Source organism: Gopherus flavomarginatus, chromosome 6, assembly GCF_025201925.1.
Source record: "Gopherus flavomarginatus isolate rGopFla2 chromosome 6, rGopFla2.mat.asm, whole genome shotgun sequence".
NCBI lineage: Eukaryota > Metazoa > Chordata > Testudines > Testudinidae > Gopherus > Gopherus flavomarginatus.
The window spans coordinates 79,655,044-79,675,109 of NC_066622.1; the positions used below are offsets into that span (position 1 = coordinate 79,655,044).

Sequence of the window (20,066 nt, forward strand, 5' to 3'; positions counted from 1 at the left end):
GCAAATAGGGAAACTGTATATAATTGTGCTTTTCTACTATGTGGGAGAGTCTGCCATTGGGGAGGTTTTTTTTTTTTTTTTTTTTTAAAGATAGGTGATTCTTTTGTATCTCAGGATCTGTCATTCTGGATCACTGGTTTATTTTGTCTGGGTACTTCAATGGGCAGATGTAGCAGGGCAGAACAGGAGATATTTTGTGCCACTGTTCTTTTTTGTTCTTTCTCTCTCTCACTCCTGTTGCGTGCAGTCTCTGTGTCTTTTCCTCCAGGATCTTTGTTGAGGTTGTCATTTTTTATTTACACTACTGTTGTTACTTTGTGAATTCTGTTTTAGGCCATCGTGTCTAGAGGGGAAGCCGGTCAGAATTATCCTTGCAGCTTTAAATCTGCCTAGCAGGCAGAAAAGGGTGAAGAGTGTAGGTTTAGTCCCCCTGGCAGATGCAGAAGCGGTGGCCTTTTGGAATTGGAGAAACTGTACTGTGCATTGAATGGTTTTAAGAACAGATTTCCTTATGATGGGGTTACCTTCCTTTTTCTCCCTGTTAGGGTCCCTAGCATCAGATAAAAATGACCTCTTTAGAGAGATGAAGATCAAGTGGCACAGTTAGCTACTGTTTGGTATTAGATGCATTTGTTTTTTCTTTTTGGGGAAAAGGGTAATCTTAATTTCTTCGGTGTTCAGACAATTCATTCTTAGATTTTTCAGGGACAATTCTTTAAATAAACCCTCAGTCAGAGAAGGGCAGAAAGCAGTTTGCCATTTCCTCAAATATATTAGTCAGGCAAATTTATTTCATATGTATCTCTTTGATTTCTCCCCCCCCCCCCCCCCAAAAAAAAAAAACCAAACAAACCAATAAACAAAAAAAAACTCGTTTGCCTTTCATTTGGGGCTAGCCACCAGTGAGAGGAAGAGGACAATGAAATTTGAGACACCTTCAAGTACTTCCTAACGTTGGTGGTAGCTGTGGGGGAAGGAATGGGAAGGCTGAAAAAACACCTCTTTTTCAGACAGTGGTATGTGGAGGGAGAGGACAAATTAGTCCTGACTGGGATAACAGAAATGAGTGAAACCCTGTAAGAAGCTTATTTAGGTGGTGGAGGCTGAGGCTGAGCATCGGGTTCCTTGTTCCAAGTTCGGCTAAGGGTTATGCTAAGCCTGCCTAAGGCTATATCTGCACTACAGACCTTACAGCAGCACAGCTGTATCACTTCAGCTGTGCCGCTGTAAGGTCTCCTTTGTAGCTGCTCTAGGCTAGCGGGAGAGAGCTCTCCTACAAACATATTTAAACCACCCACAATGAGCAGCAGTAACTGTGTTGACAGGAGAGCATCTCCTGCTCACATAGCGCTGTCCACACCAGTGCCTTTCTTGGGGAAACTTCTGTCAGTCAGAGGTGTGTTTCTTGGACATCCAGTTGTGGCAGATGGGGCCAGAGATCCCTCTGAGGGGAGGGATTAAGCTATTGTGGGAGCTGAGTTGAGAAAGTTTCTGTTTTGTGAACTGGTTTCTTCAGTGTGGAGAAGGGTTGTTGATTTGTGCCTCATCTTTTTGGATTGTATTTTGAAGTATTTGTTTAAGAACGTAACCTGGGTTAGGAGTTCGTACACACTGGAATGAAAATAAAAAGTAAAAATATTTAAAATTGGGATAGTGGTTATTCAGATACGTCACGTTGGTATTAATTATCTTTGATAGGATGAGCGCACAAGCATTTGTACGTGTGATTTTTAAGTGTGTGCGTGTGTGTGTGAATCAGTACAGTTAGGGATGGCTATTTTGGGGCTGGAGAAATGGGGAGGGACTATAGATATGCTGAGGAGTTGCTGTAGTCTGCTGTACCTTCAAAGGACAAGAAAACTGATATTTACGTTCCCCTTTTCTGTTTTTTCTCTCTCTTAGGAAGTACTGTGTGTTACAGACTGAGACATCAATCCCAGATCACCCTCCCTTTTTTTTTCTTGACTGAATTAGAAGCTCCAGGAATGTGCTAATTGGCGGCGGCCTCTTCAGAGAAGTAAAAGGTAATTGTTATCTGCCTGCTTAAGGTGTCTTGCCTAAACCTCTTTTGGAGCAGGTGGGAAAGGAGGGTAAGGTTAGAATAAGCTTGTCAATGTGGAATTTTTATTTTCTTAGATCATCTCCAAGTTGATGGTTTTCCATCCTCTTCAATGTACTCATGCAAAGAGAGGCTTCTGTGTATGTTCATTCATGCATACAGTCCTGTTGTGCCTATTTCTATGTGTAGGATAGAGAGCTAATTTTGAGCAACTGCAGGAAAAGGTTTGGTTAAAATGTTAGTAGAAAACATAATTTTTTAAAAAATGGCCAGTGCATTGGTGGAATGATGACTTATCTGCATTAGCTTAGTTCCTGGGCTCCTGCCCTCCATCTCAGGTCCTCTGTGGTCATCTACAATCAATACCAGGGGAGAAAGGCCTCCCATTGGGCAAAATACTCATTCAGGTAAAATGACCTACATTTGAATAATTCTATGTTTGAATTGCATCTTTCCTTGAGATTTGGAAAAGATTGGTTAATAATCGTAATACCTAGATCTTACATAGCAATTTTTCTCAATAGATGTTAAAGCGCTTTACAAAGAAAATCAATATCAGTATCCTTTTTTTTTACATATGAGGAAAGTGAGGCATGGGCGGATGTGATTTTCCAAAGTTCACCCAGGAGGCTGGTGGCAGAGCCAAGAATTGAACCCAGGTTTTCTAAGGCCAAATCCAGTGCCCTATCTTCTACACTACGCTTCCTTCCAACTGAACTTGTTTTTCATGTATTTAAATGCTTCTAGTTCCAGGCAGAAGTGCCAGAATATGGTATGTGTGCACCTCTATGTAATAAATTCCATGGCCATAGATGATGATGTGGCCTTATGTAATCCTCACTCATCTTTCTATTTCTTGGAATATGGTTTATATGGAATGTGGTTTATATTCCATGTCCCCAATACCCTGCAAGTTAATGATTGCAAAGCAGTTTCTATCCTTACAAGCATTTTAGATGAACCTATCTTAGAACATGTTTTTAAATGTTGTTACTTCCTGCTGAGACTTTCAGGTGATGCTAAGGGAGTTAAGTGCTGAAGTTCCATTGAAAGCTAAGTTGATTTGAGCACCTAATTCCTTTAGGCTCCTTTGGAAAGCCCATTGTTCATTCTTTAGCTCTCTGTATCCTACAATAACTGATTCCTAAAGGAATCATTCACCCAGTGATTCTGGGGCATCCATGGACAACAGTCCCATAGACTGTTTGATGCAAAATGTAAAACCTCAGACTAAATACAGATACTGCAGGGTATAACTTGCTGACCAAATGACAAACTGCAGGTAGGCAAATCTGCCTGGAGTAGCTCTGTCCCATGCTTGCCACTGTGCTGCTGACAGTGGGGAAGAAAGCAAATCCTTTCTTAGAAGGGCCCCTACTGGGTGACTGATTACCTTCTGAAACAAAGCAATGGACCTTTTGGGTTACTCTTTCTGGGGAGCTTCAATTGATACTAAGAGACAAGCAGAAACCTACAGACCAGTTGAAGCATTCTAATGGAGTCTCCTGGAATTTCCCTAGGGCTCCTTCTAGGTAATTACCTGTCTATCACTTTGTCTCCTATCTTTTAATGAGGGAGGAGTGCTAGACTCCCAGGCCACTAATCCTTATTACTGTAGAAAGGTAAGTTTCACTCCTCCCTTTCTCACCTTTGAAAAATGGCACCAACTACCCAGCTGGCTTGGCTCTCTAAATCTTGTTTTAAAATGGCTGATAACCTTTCTCCCTGGCTGCCAGACTAAATCATAGGAATCTCCTGACTGCCTCAGGCATGTATTCCCTGAATTAGCCATACGGATAAGAGGAAGTGGATAGGGAAGAAAGGCTAGCAGAAACCACCTCACAATCCCTAAATCCACTTTACCCCAGACAGATTCTTATTAGAGTTATGGGATATGTTCATTTCAAACCCAGAACTTGGAGCAAATTGACTGAGAGTTGCAAGCCTGGTCTGACCTGGAGTTCTGGGCAAAAGACACTGCAAAACCTGGCAGTTCCAGCTGAACTTGCTTACAGTCTCTGGGTTCTTTCAGACCCCAAAACTCACAGGAATTGGGTTAATGTAAACCTGTAAACCCAAACCTCACAGGGCTGTGGGGTGGTGGTTTTTTTTGGTGAGATTCTGCTCATTAGCCTTGTGGGGGGTTTTCTGTTTGTGTTTTCTTTTGATTTAATCAATTATATTTTTTAACTGAAAACTTTGCATTTACCCTATATTCCCAGTCTCTTTCTGTGAAGGCCCTGCTTCAGGACTATTGCCTTTTCTCTTAGGCCAGGGTACTCGGTCTGTGCCTCTGCGTTTTTCCTTGGATAACCCCCTCTCTTCCTGTTGCTGGCTCACATTACTGTAACAAGTCAGAGATATTTCCCCACCTCCTCAGCTGTTGCTTACGCCAGGAGCTCAGGCATAGTCCTTGTCCCTATATGCCCCGCTTTTCTTCATTCTTCACCTGACCAACATGCCAGAGGTCCGGGGAGATCATGCTAGCTTTGGGTGATGTCCTTTTCCAACTGCTTCCATGGGTCAGACAAAGAAATTTACATTGTTAAGCCCCTCTACAGTACCTTAGTGCAGCATGTGCTTTTAACTGCCTGCTTATGTATGGTATTTAAGCAGCAGTCTGCTATCAAATGCTACCACCCAGTCTCTATCCCTCGGGGTGAAAAGCTTTAGGAGAAGAGATGGGACATGGTAGTGATATTTTGGAAACAAAGCAAAAGGAAAATGCTTCCAAGTTTGTTGGGCTGAAACCTTTTGGATAGTGGAGGAAGCAGGAGGAGAAGGAAAGGTATTCTTGATGGACTTTGAAGTATTTTTTGAGGGGGTGGGGAAAGAGGGAATGTCTGATTGTTAAATAGCCAAACATTTGCTGAAGTTTCATGTTCGTTGTTTCATTGCTATACGTGAAGTTACCTTTTTTTTTTTTTTTTGTCCTTTCTTAAATTAAACTTGGGCAAAGATTTTGGCTCCTAGAAAGTATAAATCATATACAAAGGTGAGACCCTGTTCATAACTGATACGCTTAGAATAACAAGAAGAAGAAAGTGCTTTCAAGATTGGAGCAAAGTCATCTCTTTATTTTATTTTTTCCCTTTCTCCTAACCCATCTCCAGAGAAAAGGTGATACAGCTTCTAGCTAACATATTTCAGGTGGGTGACGCTGTGGTATGTTAAGCGGTGTCTGTAATAGCTTATCTACTGGTGGTAAGCTTACTCTGTTTGTATTTCTCTTTTCACACATAAATCAAGTTAATAGTTTTCAAGACTTTGAGCAGTGTTTCAACAGGATATTTGCTTAATGTCTTTTTTTTTTCTTTTCTTTAAAAAAAAAAAAGATTTTGAGTTAGGATTTCTAGTACAGCAAACATATCCAGTGTCAAAGCTATGAAGCTATCCAGCACCCAGTCAGGAGTCAGACCTCTGAGTCTGAATGAATTAACAGCAGAGCTTGTGTTTCCAGGGATTCCAGTCTCTGGAGACCTAATCTTTGCACAGGCCTTAAGTCCTGATTAAACAGTACATCACCACTTAAGTGCATGCTTAACTTTAAGTTATGCTAAATTTTAAGCACATACTTGTGTTTAAGTACTTTGATGAATAGGGATGGACTTAAGCACATGTTTAAATGATTTGCTGAATTGGGGCCTTTCTACACATTGACCTTGTCATACTTCAGCAGCACTCCTTGGATGGGAGGAGGAGCGCTTCATGGAGGCTTGCATTTTTTCTTTGCCTGGAGAGGTCTCTTTAAGTGCTAGTTATGCCTATGCTTGGAAGGATTACTTTTTAATTGGTAAATATCAGTAAATGTCAATTTCACTTTCCACACACAAACCAACGAAAAAATATTTCCATCAATAGTAATAAAAATTTACAGATAGTCAGAGTAACAAAAATGCTATCTGAGAATTTTTTGAACCATTTAAGAAGATTTACTTTGTATATTTTGAGGTGATGCTGACCAGCTGTTGTTACATTTTAATTGTTACAAAGCTTTAACGTCTTGATTCTCATCAATGTCCACGGTCATTAAATAACCATTGGCTGACCCTCTCCCCCATAATTCTGCACAGTTTTGAAAATTTAAATTGATAAAAATGCTTAAAATAAAAATTGATAATGTAAAATTATATTAAAAAAATCAGTCTGCCAAGTCTTGTTATACCATATAAGACAGGGGTGGGCAAACTACAGCCTGTGGACCGGATTTGGCCCGCGAGCCATTTTAAGCTGGCCCGCAAGCTCCCGCTGGGGCAGGGACCGGGTTTCGTGGCTTAGCCCTGCCCCAGCGCTCCAGCCGGGTCGCTTGGTCGGCGGCCACATTATGCGGCTTCACTCTGCTCCGGCCAGGGCCCTGGGTCGGGGGCTGCACCATGCGGCTCCCAGAAGCGGCGGCATGGCCCTGCTCCGGCTCCTATACCCTCCAGTTGCCTCTGGTGCGCCAATGGGAGCTGCAGGGGCAGTGTGGAGAGCTGTCTGGCCGCGCCTCTGCATAGGAGCCGAAGAAGGGACATGCCACTGGTTCTGGGAGCTACTTGAGGTAAGTGCCACTTGGATCCTATGCCCCAACCCCCTGCCTCAGCCCTGATCCCTCTTTCGCTTTCCAAACCCCTCAATCCCAGCCTGGAGCACCCTCCTGCACCCCAAACTTCTCATTCCTAGCCTCACCCCAGAGTCTGTACCCCCAGCTGGAACCTTCACCCCCTTTCTGCACCCTTTCGCCAGCCCTGATCCCCCCACCCACCCTCCAAACCCCTTGTTCCCAGCCCAGAGCACCCTCTTACACTCCAAACTCCTCATCCCTAGCCCCACTCCAGAGCCCAGACCCCCAACCAGAGCCCTCACCTCCTCCTGTACCCCAGCCCCAATTTCGTGAGCATTCATGGCCTGCCATACAATTTCTGTTCCCTGACATGGCCCTCGGACCAAAAAGTTTGCCCGCCCCTGATATTAGAGAAGAGGAGACCCCCTTTGTAGTCTGTGGAATTGGGGACAGGTCCTAGATATATGGAAGGGAGAAAACTTGGAGTGAAGAGAAGAAAATGAACACAGAATATGGAGGAAGGCAATTTGTGAGATGAGCTACGTTTTTTACTTGCATGACATATGATGGCTGGACATCAGCATCATAAACTACATGGTACAGAGTTAGTGGAATAGATCTGTGTCTCTTACATTTGTTATATGAATCTTAACTAAGTAGACTTCTAAATAAAGCAGTACAAAATAACAAATATTGTCAGACTTTACATTCAAGAGGAGCTGGTTAGGAATTTTTCGAAAATGCATTTTGTCAGAAAACACCAGTTCATCAAATCCAAAAATGTTAATGGGAAAGGATAGATTTTGATGAATGTTGTTTAGAAAAAACTTGGGGGGAGAAGAGGAATGTTTTGAAAGTTTTCTAATAGGCTGTTTTGACAATTTAGATACTTAAAAAAAATTTAAGATGAAAAATTTTGTTTGAAATGACTTTTTGTTTTTGCAATTTAACTAATTACAGTAAAAAAAGTCAAAATAATAAAACATTATGCAATTATCAAAATTAATTTTTTCACATTGTTGGTTCTTGAAAGTTTTCTAGACTTCAACTTTTTGTCCCATTTAGAATGGGATGTTTGTCCCCTAAATTTTTAAAATTTTCCAGGCCAGGAAAAGAGTTTCCTGCAGAGCTATACATTTAAAGTTTTTTCTCTTGTACATTCTCTTCTAACTAAGGCCTTGTCTACACTACAAAGTTGCAGCGCTGGTGAGGGGGTTACAGCGCTGCAACTTAGGATGTGTACACACCTGCAGGGCATTACCAGCGCTGCAACTCCCTGTTTGCAGCGCTGGCCGTACACCCACTGGTGCCTTGGGTGTAGAGGATCCAGCGCTGGATCACCAGCGCTGGTCATCAGATGTAGACACTCACCAGCGTTTTTGTTGACCTCCGTGGAATAAGCAGGTATCCCAGCATACCTGAGGAAGTCTCTCTGGTAATCAAGCAAACTCCACTGCCCTCCAAGCAGGTCTCCTTCCCCGCGATGTGCTCTGGCGTTCCCCGACCCCCCCTCCAAACAGGTCTCCTTCCCCGCGGTGTGCTCTGGCGTTCCCCGACCCCCCTCCAAACAGGTCTCCTTCCCCGCGGTGTGCTTTGGCGTTCCCCGACCCCCCCTCCAAGCAGGTCTCCTTCCCCGCGGTGTGCTCTGGCGTTCCCCGACCCGCCCTCCAAGCAGGTCTCCTTCCCCGCGGTGTGCTCTGGCGTTCTCCGACCCGCCCTCCAAGCAGGTATCCAGCCCCGCGGTGTGCTCTGGCGTTCCCCGACCCCCCCCTCCAAGCAGGTCTCTTTCCCCGCGGTGTGCTCTGGCGTTCCCCGACCCCCCCCTCCAAGCAGGTCTCTTTCCCCGCGGTGTGCTCTGGCGTTCCCCGACTCCCCCTCCAAGCAGGTCTCCTTCCCCGCGGTGTGCTCTGGCGTTCCCCGACCCCCCCTCCAAGCAGGTCTCCTTCCCCGCGGTGTGCTCTGGCGTTCCCGGACCCCCCCTCCAAGCAGGTCTCCTTCCCCGCGGTGTGCTCTGGCGTTCCCCGACCCCCCCTCCAAGCAGGTCTCCTTCCCCGCGGTGTGCTCTGGCGTTCCCCGACCCCCCCTCCAAGCAGGTCTCCTTCCCCGCGGTGTGCTCTGGCGTTCCCCGACCCCCCCTCCAAGCAGGTCTCCTTCCCCGCGGTGTGCTCTGGCGTTCCCCGACCCCCCCTCCAAGCAGGTCTCCTTCCCCGCGGTGTGCTCTGGCGTTCCCCGACCCCCCCTCCAAGCAGGTCTCCTTCCCCGCGGTGTGCTCTGGCGTTCCCCGACCCCCCCTCCAAGCAGGTCTCTTTCCCCGCAGTGTGCTCTGGCGTTCCCCGACTCCCCCTCCAAGCAGGTCTCCTTCCCCGCGGTTTGCTCTCGCGTTCCCCGAACCCCCCTGCAAGCCGCCCAACAGCGCTGCAGTGTGGCCACATCTAACACCACTTGCAGCGCTGGTTGCTGTAAGTGTGGCCACTCTGCAGCGCTGGCCCTATACAGCTGTACTAATACAGCTGTAACAACCAGCGCTGCAAAATTGTAGATGTAGACATACCCTAAGAGGAGCTGTGACTGGTATGCTTCGCAGTGACTGCAGAAGAGTTGAGGGAGAGCAACCTAACAATCTGCAGAATGGAGTTTTTAAAGTGCACCTGTGGAGTTAATCTGTAATCAGTGACTGGGAGGAAAAGTGTGTGTGTTTGTTTGTGTGTGTTTATATGTGCATATGTGTGTATGACAGTTTATCATTACTTTTGCCTATGTTCCACATTACTTCTAATGAGAAAGTTTAATCAGGCTTAATCCCATTTGTGGAAATTAGCAATGAAAAGGGTTTTTTTCCCCTCAGGTGCAGAATTGTTCCCTGCTGTTAAGGAAGCTCTGGTGTATGTACACATTTCTCCATTCTTCGGTTCTGTATATACATGTATGTGAGAGTCTTGTACATTTCAATAACTTGCCCATTCACAAATACAAAATCAAAGGGGAACTGTAGTGTGTGATTCAGAAGTCATAAACTAACCCAATAGGTTGTGTGGTCTTATGGATAAAGTACTGGACTGGGTAGAGTTCTCTTCCCAGCTCAGTTACCAAATTGCTCTGTAATGCTGGGCAAATTACTTGTCCTTCTGAGTCCTTCTGTTTCCCTTCCGTTCTCACCCTTTGTCTTATCTATTTGGACTGTTAGCTTGTTGGGGCAGGGACTCTCTTACTCCTGTTTGGCTGCTAACACTATGGAGCCCCAGTCTTGGAAGAGACCTCTAGGTGGTAATGAAACATGGTAATGAAACAAAAGTATTAAAAAAATCCTGGTCTTGTTTGCTGGGGTAGATTACTTACCTGAGTAGTCATGATCTTTAAAATGTTTCATATCTAATTTTTGGTGGAGAACAGAAGAATTTCCTCCCCCTTTCCTCACTGAAATCATGAGATCATTGTTGTTTAGGTTTTGTTAGGGGGCTGATTTCCCTTCAGTGGTCAAATGCACTGTGAGTCTTATGTGTGAGGAAGGAATGCTTAACCTTTCAGTGAACAGAAAGAAGGGCATTTTGGCATTTTGTAGTATTAATAAAATCAATTGAGGGGAGAGAAAATGCATACCTGATTTGTAGGTAATAGTAAAATTGGGTTTAGAGGTGTGAGGGGAAGTCCTGTTTATCAGCCAGAGGTTTGAATGGGATTGTTGCAGTTCTAAAATACTTAGTTTAAGTGTGGTGGTGTGATTTCATTTATTTATTTTCCTCTTAGAAATCTAGATACAGGGATCACGTGCCATGGTGAACTTTGCAGGTATATATGGTAGCAGGTCTCTATTCATATATAGCACATGGAATTTGGCTGAGAATGGGAATTCTTTCCTTCTTTCTGAATGTAGGTTTTTCATAATGGAGCTACTGTTTGTGATTACCGTGTAAAACTATATCCTACTCCTGATAGCTAAATGATTTGCATGTGTTAATGGTATCTTTTGACCTGCCCTCACCAGCCTAGTCTTTCTTCCCATTCTTTTATTTCTATTCTTGTGGTTAGTATGGAAATTATACTAAAATGCAGACTATTAAATTGCATTTTCCTGCAGAGGCATTTAAAGTTTCAGGTTACAGCTCCTGTCTCTCTCTCTCTCTCTCTACCACCTCTCCCCTCCACGCCCGAAGGGTGGGGGGGCGGAAATAATTTTTGTGGCATATTTGAGGAGGAGGGACAGTAAGCAGAGAGGTCTGAAAAACAATGTGGTGTGAATGATCAGGGAATAAAAAGAAAAGAATGGAAATATGCAAGCAATGGCTCACCAGTGATACATTAATAGCATCCTGAAATCAAGTGCTCATTCATTTTAACCAGAGGTTAATTAATCAGAGAGAGTAGATAAAATGATAAGCTGCTCTTAATGAAGTGTAGCGGCATTATTAGCAGTAAGCAAAATGCAAAATATTTGGTCTCTTCCACATGTGGGTTTGATTGGACCTGTAGCGAGGCATTGGCTTTGGAGATTACTAGCCTCTTTTGTTGTACTCTGAGTTAGGGGTGTGTGTTTAGAATGTGTGGCCATGTGCAATTGCTGGGAAATAAGGGACTGGAATTAAATTAAAAACAGATAAATTGTTCCTTTGTACATTTTCCTGTATGCCAGAGGCCAATAATTACTGGCCTTGATAATTCAGATACTTATTTTGCCTTTGGCGATAACTGGGCTTTCACAAAAAATAAAATAAAATACACAGCTTCACAAATGAAATAAGAATATGTGAAAGTAAACAATTTGGTATTGCTTAGTTAATGTTGGTGTACCCCAAACTGGTGCAAAACATGATTGCTTGAATAATCTAGGGGAGTTAGCAACCTCTGGGTAGTAATCTGCACCCTCTGGGTAGTAATCTGCACCCTCTGGGTAGTAATCCACAAGGGACTTACCTGCTGTTTATCTAGGGCTTGGCTACACTGGAGAGTTGCAGCGCTGGTGATGGGGTTACAGCGCTGCAACTCACTCTGTTTCCACACTTGCAAAGCACAGCCACTGCTGCAACTCCCTGGCTGCAGCGCTGGCTGTACACCTGGTCTGCTTGGGGTGTAGCGATTCCAGCGCTGGTGATGCAGTGCTGGTCATCAAGTGTGGCCACCAAAAGTGCTGTTATTGGCCTCCAGGGTATTAGGAGGTATCCCAGCATACCTTTTCAGCCACTCTGCTCATGGTTTCGCATTCCACTGCCCTGGGCTCAGGTGACGCGCTCTTTAAATGCCCCGGGAATTTTAAAAATCCCCTTCCTGTTTGCTCAGCCAGGTGTGGAGTGCAATCAATCAATCAATCACTGACCATGCCTCCACGCCCCAAACGAGCCCCAGCATGGAACACTTCGGAGCTGCAGGACCTCATCAGTGTTTGGGGTGAGGAAGCTGTGCAGTCACAGCTGCGCTCCAGCCGTAGAAATTATGATACCTATGGGCAGATATCAAAGTCCTTGCTGCAAAGGGGCCATGAACGGGACGCGTTGCAGTGCAGAGTTAAAGTAAAGGAGCTGCGGAGTGCCTATTGCAAAGCCCATGAGGGAAACCGCCGCTCAGGAGCTGCCCCTACGACCTGCCGTTTTTACAAGGAGCTGGATGCCATACTTGGGTGTGACCTCACTGCCAATCTGAGGACTACGATGGAGAGTTCAGAGCAGGGAGAAGTGGGGGAGGGTGTAGAGGAAGCCGAGAGTGAGGCTACTGGGGTGGAGGGAAACACCCTGGAGTCCCAGGAGGCATGCAGCCAGGAGCTCTTCTCAAGCCGGGAGGAAGCTAGCCAGTCGCAGCAGCTGGAACATGTTGGTGAAGAAGAATCAGAGGAGCGGGTTTCTGGTAAGTAGCTTTTATTTTAAGGATGGAAATGTTTTGGGAGGGGGGGGGTGTTATGGCTGCATGCATGCATGCCTAGATGTGGAATAGCCCATTGATTTGGTCTATCACGTCTCTGTAATCGGCCTCGGTAATCTCTTCAAAAGTTTCAGCCAGAGTGTGGGGAATGCGCTTGCGCAAGTTTATAGGGAGAGCCACTATGGTCCTTGTCCCAGTCAGGCTAACACGTCCGTGCCACTGTGCCACGAGGGGTGGGGGGACCATTGCTGCACATAGGCAAGCTACATAGGGACCAGGGCAGAATCCACATTGCTGTAGAAGACGCTCCCTCTCTTCCTAGTGATATATCTGGCAGTAGAAAATCCTGTTGAAAATGTAGGGATAGTGTTCAGTGCAGGTCCCCCCCAGCTGCTCTCTGCTTTCCCCAATGCACAGAAACCCCATTGAGCCCTAACTCAAGCAGCTCCCCTTCCCAGGTGAGTCGCGGCAGAAACACCCCATTACTCACCATGTCTTCGCTGCTGTGGCCTTTCTGTGCTATGTTTGCTATGTGTAAATGATGCTACAAATAGTCTACAAACTCCATCACTGTGATAATAAACAATGCAGCCTCTGTATTAAATGTTTCTATTTCTGTTTTTTTTAAGTGTCCTTGAATCCTCCGGCCCTATCACAGCCTGCTGAAAGACTACAGAACTTGAGGCTTAAGCCAAGGAAAAGCAAGGAAGATTTGGTGAAAGCAGTTATGAATCAGTATGCCAGAGAGAATAAGAGGCTGCAGGACTAGAGAGAGAAAATGCATCAGTGGAGGGAAACACAAAGCAGGAGAAAGGAATTGGCAACCAAGAAAAGCACAAAGCAGCTGATAAGCCTCCTGGCACGCCAAACGGACTGTATGCAGTCTCTCATAGCCATGCAGGCAGATCAATACCGTGCTAACCCTGCCCCCTCCCAAAGCTCTCTCCCTTGTGCCCCAGTGTTTGCTCAAAACCCCTTTCTCCAGCAGCCTGGTTCTTACCACCACCAGCTGCCCCCAACACCTGTAAGTTCACCTACCAGCCCTGAGAACTACGACCCTTACCCTATGCACTCAACCCCCATCACCATGCAGCATATTAATCCTGAAGTGCAGCAGGCATTGCACAGCAATCCAGGCAGGACATATTCAAACCTCTGAATGTACAGTTCAGCACCCTACCCCCCTGCCCTTTTATGTACTGTATTTTGAATAAATGATTTCTTGGCTTTTAAAACATTTTTTATTATTGCAGAAAGTGAAAAATACTGTACCCCAAGGGAAAAACAGGAACTGCAAATCATTGTAACCACTGCAGTTCACACCCGTGCAAGGCACCAAACATTACTGTTGGCTTTCAGCCTCAAATTGCTCCCTTAAGGCATCCCTAATCCTGGAAGCCCTGTGCTGGGCCTCTCTAGTAGCCCTGCTCTCTCTAGCTGTGCAAATTCAGCCTCTAGGCATTGAACCTTGGAAGTCCATTCCTCACTGAATGTTTCACCCTTCCCTTCACAAATATTATGGAGGGTACAGCACGCAGATATAACAGCAGGGATGCTGCTTTCCCCCAAGTCTAGCTTCCCATAAAGACACCTCCAGCATCCCTTTAAACGGCCGAAAGCACACTCCACAGTCATTCTGCACCGGCTCAGCCTGTAGTTGAACCAGTCCTTGCTCCTGTCAAGCTTCCCTGTATACGGTTACATGAGCCATGGCATTAAGGGGTAAGCGGGGTCTCCAAGGATCACAATGGGGATTTCAACGTCCCCTACTGTGATCTTCCGGTCTGGGAAAAAAGTCCCTGCCTGCAGCTTCCTGAACTGGGCACTGTTCTGAAAGATGCGTGCATTATGCACCTTTCCAGGCCATCCTGTGCAAATGTTAGTGAAACGCCCACGGTGATCCACAAGCGCTTGCAGAACCACAGAGAAATACCCCTTCCGATTAATGTACTCTGGTGCCAGGTGGGGTGGTGCCAGAATAGGAATATGTGTCCCATCTATCGCCCCTCCACAGTTAGGGAAAGCAATTTGTGCAAAGCCATCCACAACATCCTGCATGTTCCCCAGAGTCACAGTTCTTCTTAGCAGGGTGCTATTAATGGCCCTGCAAACTTGCATCAACACGATTCCAACGGTCGACTTTCCCACTCCAAACTGGTTCGCGACCGATAGCTGTCTGGAGTTGCCAGCTTCCAGATTGCAATAGCCACCCGCTTCTCCACTGGCAGGGCAGCTCTCAATCTCGTGTCCTTGCGCCGCAGGGTGGGGGCGAGCTCAGCACACAGTGCCATGAAAGTGGCTTTTCTCATCCGAAAGTTCTGCAGCCACTGCTCGTCATCCCAGGCTTGCAGGACGATGTGATCCCACCACTCAGTACTTGTTTCCGAGCCCAAAGGCAGCGTTCCACGGTGCTGAGCACGTCTGTTACTGCCACAAGCAATTGAGTGTCTTGAGCGTCAGGCGAATCAATATCATCATCTGACTCCTCACTGTCACTTTGCAGCTGAAGGAATAGCTCCACTGCCATGTGTGATGTGCTGGCAACATTCATCAGCAAGGTCCTCAGCAGCTTGGGCTCCATTTCTAACAGAAATCTCAGAAATCGCGCTGCAGACTCACAATGGCGCCAAACTGCTGGGATGTATAGTGATGTACCACGGGACATTGGGACAGGAAGCGGAATGACCCTCACCCTTCCGTCCCCTTCCCACAATCCACAGTGCCAAAATGGGGCGAGGTGCTCTGTGGAATAGCTGCCCACAATGCATCACTCCCAACAGCGCTGCAAGTGCTGCAAATGTGGCCACACTGCAGCGCTGTCCCTACACAGCTGTACGAACACAGCTGTAACTCCCAGCGCTGCAGAACTGTAAGTGTAGCCATACCCCTAGACTCAGAGGGTAATGAGCCAGTGTGTGTTTGGCTATTACACTGAAGTAGATTTGCTTAGTCGCTTCCAAATGGTCGTCTGCCATCAACAGTGCCTCTAAACTATTCAGCTTGTTCCTGTGGTGTCACCTGAAATGCTGTGGAAACTGTAAGAGAGTGTTCTGGTATATGAATGATAATGCAAATTACAGTAGGCAAATAAATGGCTGAGAAGCTTTGCCATCTACTGACAAGTCAGTATTTCAGTTATAACAAATGAACCCTTTCCCCTTTACAAAAAGAAAACTGTATTCTTGGTGGAATTAGCAAATTTACTGTGAGCTCTCCTACATTGCTTTAAATGTTTATAGTTCAGACTGGTGTAAAAATTGAATGAGCAGGGCTTTTAATGCACCACTCATGCTATTAAATTGTTCCTGAGTCCCTTTACACGCAAAGTTTTGTAGGAATAAGTTAATTCGCTTGTGTGAACTAGAGAAATGTATCCAATGGATTTGAGTGGCTTGATAGTAAGACATAAGCAAGTAAAAGAAAATTTACTTAAAAGACTAAGCTTCCTACAGTCAGTCAAGTATGAATTCCCTAGCAACAAAGGAGAAACTGACGTCCCTAGTGGCTCAAGGGTGTAAGTGATATTACAGGCTTAAGTTGAACGGTTGAATCCACCGAACGAAAGAATTCCACTATAGTGAGTCAAACTCTCAAAAAGCTAGCTAGAATGGTAGGGAAAAGGCCCGGGGGAGCCTTGAAAGCAAGGCTGAACCAGGGAAATGAGAAGGTGCTACTCAGGAGAAGCTGGAGTCAGTAATTCAGGAATTGCATTTTGTGTGCGATTATTCTCTTATGAAGAGACCATGCTACCCAGCTTGGCAATATTGTTCTCCAACTATTTTGTTCAAGAATGTACCAACTACCTCTGGGGTTTTTTTTGCTTTATATTTCTGCATCTAAACCATTTTGGTTTTTAAATAATTTTGCCATAAGAATCTCCTTGCTAGCTATGGAGGAAAAGCTTTAAAAGTAGAACTCAGAACAAAAAATGGTCTATTTTCCTGTAAAGCAAGAAAAAGTGCATGCAACCTGTTTGGACGTGTGTTGCATTGGATCTAACAGGATGACATTAGGATACACCAGTGGCTCTCAAACCTCATTGCACTGTGACCTTCTGACAACAAAAATTACTTCAGTACCCCGGGGCGAGGAAGAGGAACCGAAGCCTGAGCCTGCCAGAGCCCCGTCCCCCGGGTGAGGGGGACAAAGCCCAAGCCTCACTGCTCTGGGAAGAGGAGTCAAAGCTGAAGCTCAAGGACTTCAGGCCCTAGTCATGGGGCCTGCAACCTGAGCCATGCTGCCCAGGGCTGAAGCTCTCTGGCTTTGCCTTCGGCCCTGGGCAGTGGGACTCGGGCTTCAGCCCTGGGCCCCAGCAAGTCGAAGTCAGTCCTGGTGACCCCATTCAGAGGCGGTTGCGACCCACAGTTTGGGAACCACTGGGTTAGCCTGAGCTAGCTAACATTTTAACACCTTCTATAACTCTACTTTAGTACATGCTAAACTGGCTGAATTAAAGCCAGCTGGAGGATAAAAGCCACTGAACCTACGAAAATAGCATCAGTGGGAAATTGAAGAGTATTGAACATAAAGAAGGGAAGAAGCCTAGAAGTCTGCAACTAATTTGAAACTGGGTCTTATGAAAAAAAATGTAGGGGAAAATGCTAGTGTTTCATAGGCTGAAGGTCTAATGCATGTGATCTCCATGTGAAGCTAGTAAGTGATTAGTGTTTCAGAATGGCGTATTTCATAGTTGCAGTATCAATGGAATTTGACAGCTTGGTCTGTTCAGGTGGATGCTAGAATTTCTTCTCCTTAGTTGAACTCTGTGAATGAGGTCCCACAACAGGCTGTAAGTTAGACTGAGCATGAGAGACTCTATATCTGTGGCTTGAAAGGCAAGGAAACAAGTCATTTAGCATAGTCCTACACAGGTGATAGCTCTAATTATGCGTACTGTACAGGAAATTAGAATAATTAAATTTCTAGTGTTAGCAAAAATTTAAGTTTCTTATTTTGTTAATATAAATAATGTGAAACAGGGTATGCTACATTTGAATTGTTGCTGATAATGTATTTTCCATGTGTCTGTCTTAAAGGCAATACTGTATACCAGTGACTTGGGGGTGGGCAACTCATATTTCAAAAAATATTTTAACCTGAGGTTTGCAGTGCATGTCCCCTGCCTGTTTATAAATCTAAATTTTAAAAAGTATAATAATAATTTCCCTACTGCTAGTTTTACAGATACAAACTAAAGAATAAACATGTACTGTTTTTGTGAGCCCTTTAGGTGAAACATCGACAATAGGTGGTGACGTAATATTGAATTGTCGCTTATGTTGGCTTTTGCAGCAATACCCAGTACAGAATATCAGTGTTTATAATTTGTTGATTGCCATCCCTTCTGCCTCTACTTGTCCTCAAAATATATATTGGTTTATTTTTTTTTTTTTAAGCCATGGTTATTTCATTCTTTATTGTCCTGTATCAGTTTAGGTCGAGTTCCTCTCTGCCAGGAGGCAGATTCAGTGTTCTGTCTCATCTTGAGAAAGTCATTCCCCTGTATGGCAGGGATTTGCTAGCTCACCAAACTTTTTGCTGTCTCCAGTATTATTACAGGTGGAAGTAATAATACCTTTTGTCACATGACACATAGGACTCTAGAGGAAGCAAGGGGCCACGTACCAGGAGAGCTCTACCTGTGGGGGAAGAGGGAGCCCCTTCTGATTGGCTGCTTTGCCCCCCTTGCCTGCATCCTACCAATCAGAGCTGCTATAGGAAGAGCTCTGTCTCCTCCCCTTCCCCTCAGCAACCCAAAAGCATGCTTGAAAGAGGGGAGAGGGAGCTAAGAGCCTAGTAGCTCAGGGTGATTCTGCTACCTCTACTTCTCCTGTGAACAGTGAGGTCAGGAGAGTTCCTCTGCTCTTACCCATTCCCCCCTGCAGCACCCAGCCTGGGGACCGGGGATGATGCTAGGCCCCGCCTCAGGCCTGGGATAGCGGGGAAGAATGCCAGGAGCAGTCAAGTTGAAGCTGAGAGGGGGAATTGATGCAGGGTCTAGTGGGACAGGATTGGTTGGGAGGCAACATAAGTTGCTGGTCAGGAGACAGGCAGATGTTGTGAAGAGGTGCTCCTGCAGCAGGGACCAAAGCCATTTTACCTAATAACTCTGGAGTGGCAATACTAGCTATCAGTCATACATTGCTGCTGGGGAGGGGCAGGTGGAATTCAAAAATCAAAAGAACAGATTAAAAAACACACTATACTTTTTTTTTTTTTAATCTCATGATGTTGGGGGTTAGGAGGGCGGGGGCTGACAACAGATTTGTTTATCTCTTGAGGTTGACAATAATGGGACTGGGACACCTACACTGTGTAGCTGCCTCTGACTGTTCCCAAGAGAACTCACTCTCTGTTTAGTAGAGATGAGGAATTCAGCATGTCTTAACTACTCCCAATTCCTTCCCAGGAAAACTCCAGCAGAAGACACTGGGACAGCTGTATACAATAACCGAAGTTGGTCACTGGGGATGTTGGGGAAATCCTCCTTGAAGGGTCTAGAGGATCATTCTTGTGAAACAAGGGACAAGATTCAGAGGGGTAGCCGTGTTAGTCTGTATCAGCAAAAACAATGAGGAATCCTGGTGGCACCTTCGAGACTAACAAATTTATTTGGGCATAAGCTTTTGTGCTAAATCCCACTTCATCAGATGCATGGAGTGAAAAATTCAGTAAGCAGTGTATATATATATGAAAATATGGGAGTTGCCGCTGTTCTCCTGAAACCAATTAATAGCTAGAGAAGCCAGGCAGTACCCCTTCCTACAGGGCCCTTAGTCCCCATTCCATTGAGCTGGTTGTGAGCCCTTCCAGGAAGTCTGGGGAGCTTTTTGGTGGATGTCATTCTCAGGTGCAGGAGGGCCCTAGGCCCTTGTTAATGTTACTTCTGCCTTTTTATAGATGAGCAAACTGAGGCACAGAAAGCTTAAACGACTTGCCCAGGGTCTCATGGCAAGTAAACGGCATAGCTGGGAATGGAATCCCAATTTCCTTATTTCCAGTCTCCTGCTATAATTAGAAGACGATGTTTTCTTCTTATGCAGTGTGGACATGAATTGGTCAGAAATGGCATGCACAATCAGCTTCTTGCACCAAAGGTCTCTGTGTAGGGGGAATATTGCAGTGAAATGCAGGAGGAGGGGAAGGGCATTCAGGGACAACTGTACCTACTTGGGCACAATTTAATAAACAGCAGTGAGTCGAGGAAGCAGTCTGTGCTCCAGATGCATTGTTATCTGTAAAGTCAGAGTGCTTAAAAAAGGTTTAATGCAAATCCAAGGCCTCTGCCATTGTGAGAGACAGATTAGGTCTCATTTGCATTCTTTCTCCTATAATAATTACCTAGCAAGGAGTGCCTGTTACCATTAACTTCATTCTGTTTGCCTGTGATAACACCATCAGCAATCTCTTCTCCACGGATTATGGACACTATGAGAAAGGGGTGATAGTAGAAAATTTGAAAGCTGATAAATTGAAATTCAGATGAAAGTCTGATAATAGCCATTAAATACATCTGCAGAAATACTGTGAACTGAAGAGCAAAGGCCAATATTAATCTATAATATTGATGAGCTGCGTGGTTTCAATGTAATTTAGTAAAGACAGCACATCATTTTT

General features: G+C 45.3%; 2 protein-coding genes across 14 annotated transcripts in view; both read left to right on the forward strand.

Moving 5' to 3' along the window:
- The window catches only part of ZMIZ1 (zinc finger MIZ-type containing 1), a 509,185-nt gene that overhangs the window by 67,719 nt on the left and 421,400 nt on the right, over positions 1-20,066 (forward strand). For all 13 annotated transcript variants that reach the window (XM_050960048.1, XM_050960044.1, XM_050960038.1 and 10 more), the window contains exon 2: positions 1,903-2,024. The gene's annotated coding sequence lies outside the window, so the exon portion shown is untranslated. The remainder of the gene's footprint in view (positions 1-1,902; positions 2,025-20,066) is intronic.
- On the forward strand, positions 11,462-13,296 carry LOC127054251 (zinc finger and SCAN domain-containing protein 20-like). The gene is made up of 2 exons (XM_050960318.1): positions 11,462-12,434; positions 13,079-13,296. The coding sequence occupies exons 1-2, from the start codon at positions 11,786-11,788 to the stop codon at positions 13,216-13,218; spliced, it is 789 nt and encodes a 262-aa protein (XP_050816275.1). The 5' UTR covers positions 11,462-11,785; the 3' UTR covers positions 13,219-13,296.

Excerpts from the sequence above, each read along its gene's own strand:
- LOC127054251 (XM_050960318.1), top strand. The coding sequence starts at position 11,786 with ATGGTTTCGCATTCCACTGCCCTGGGCTCAGGTGACGCGCTCTTTAAA. Across the intron at positions 12,435-13,078 it reads ATCAGAGGAGCGGGTTTCTG|TGTCCTTGAATCCTCCGGCC; the intron begins GTAAGTAGCTTT and ends GTTTTTTTTAAG.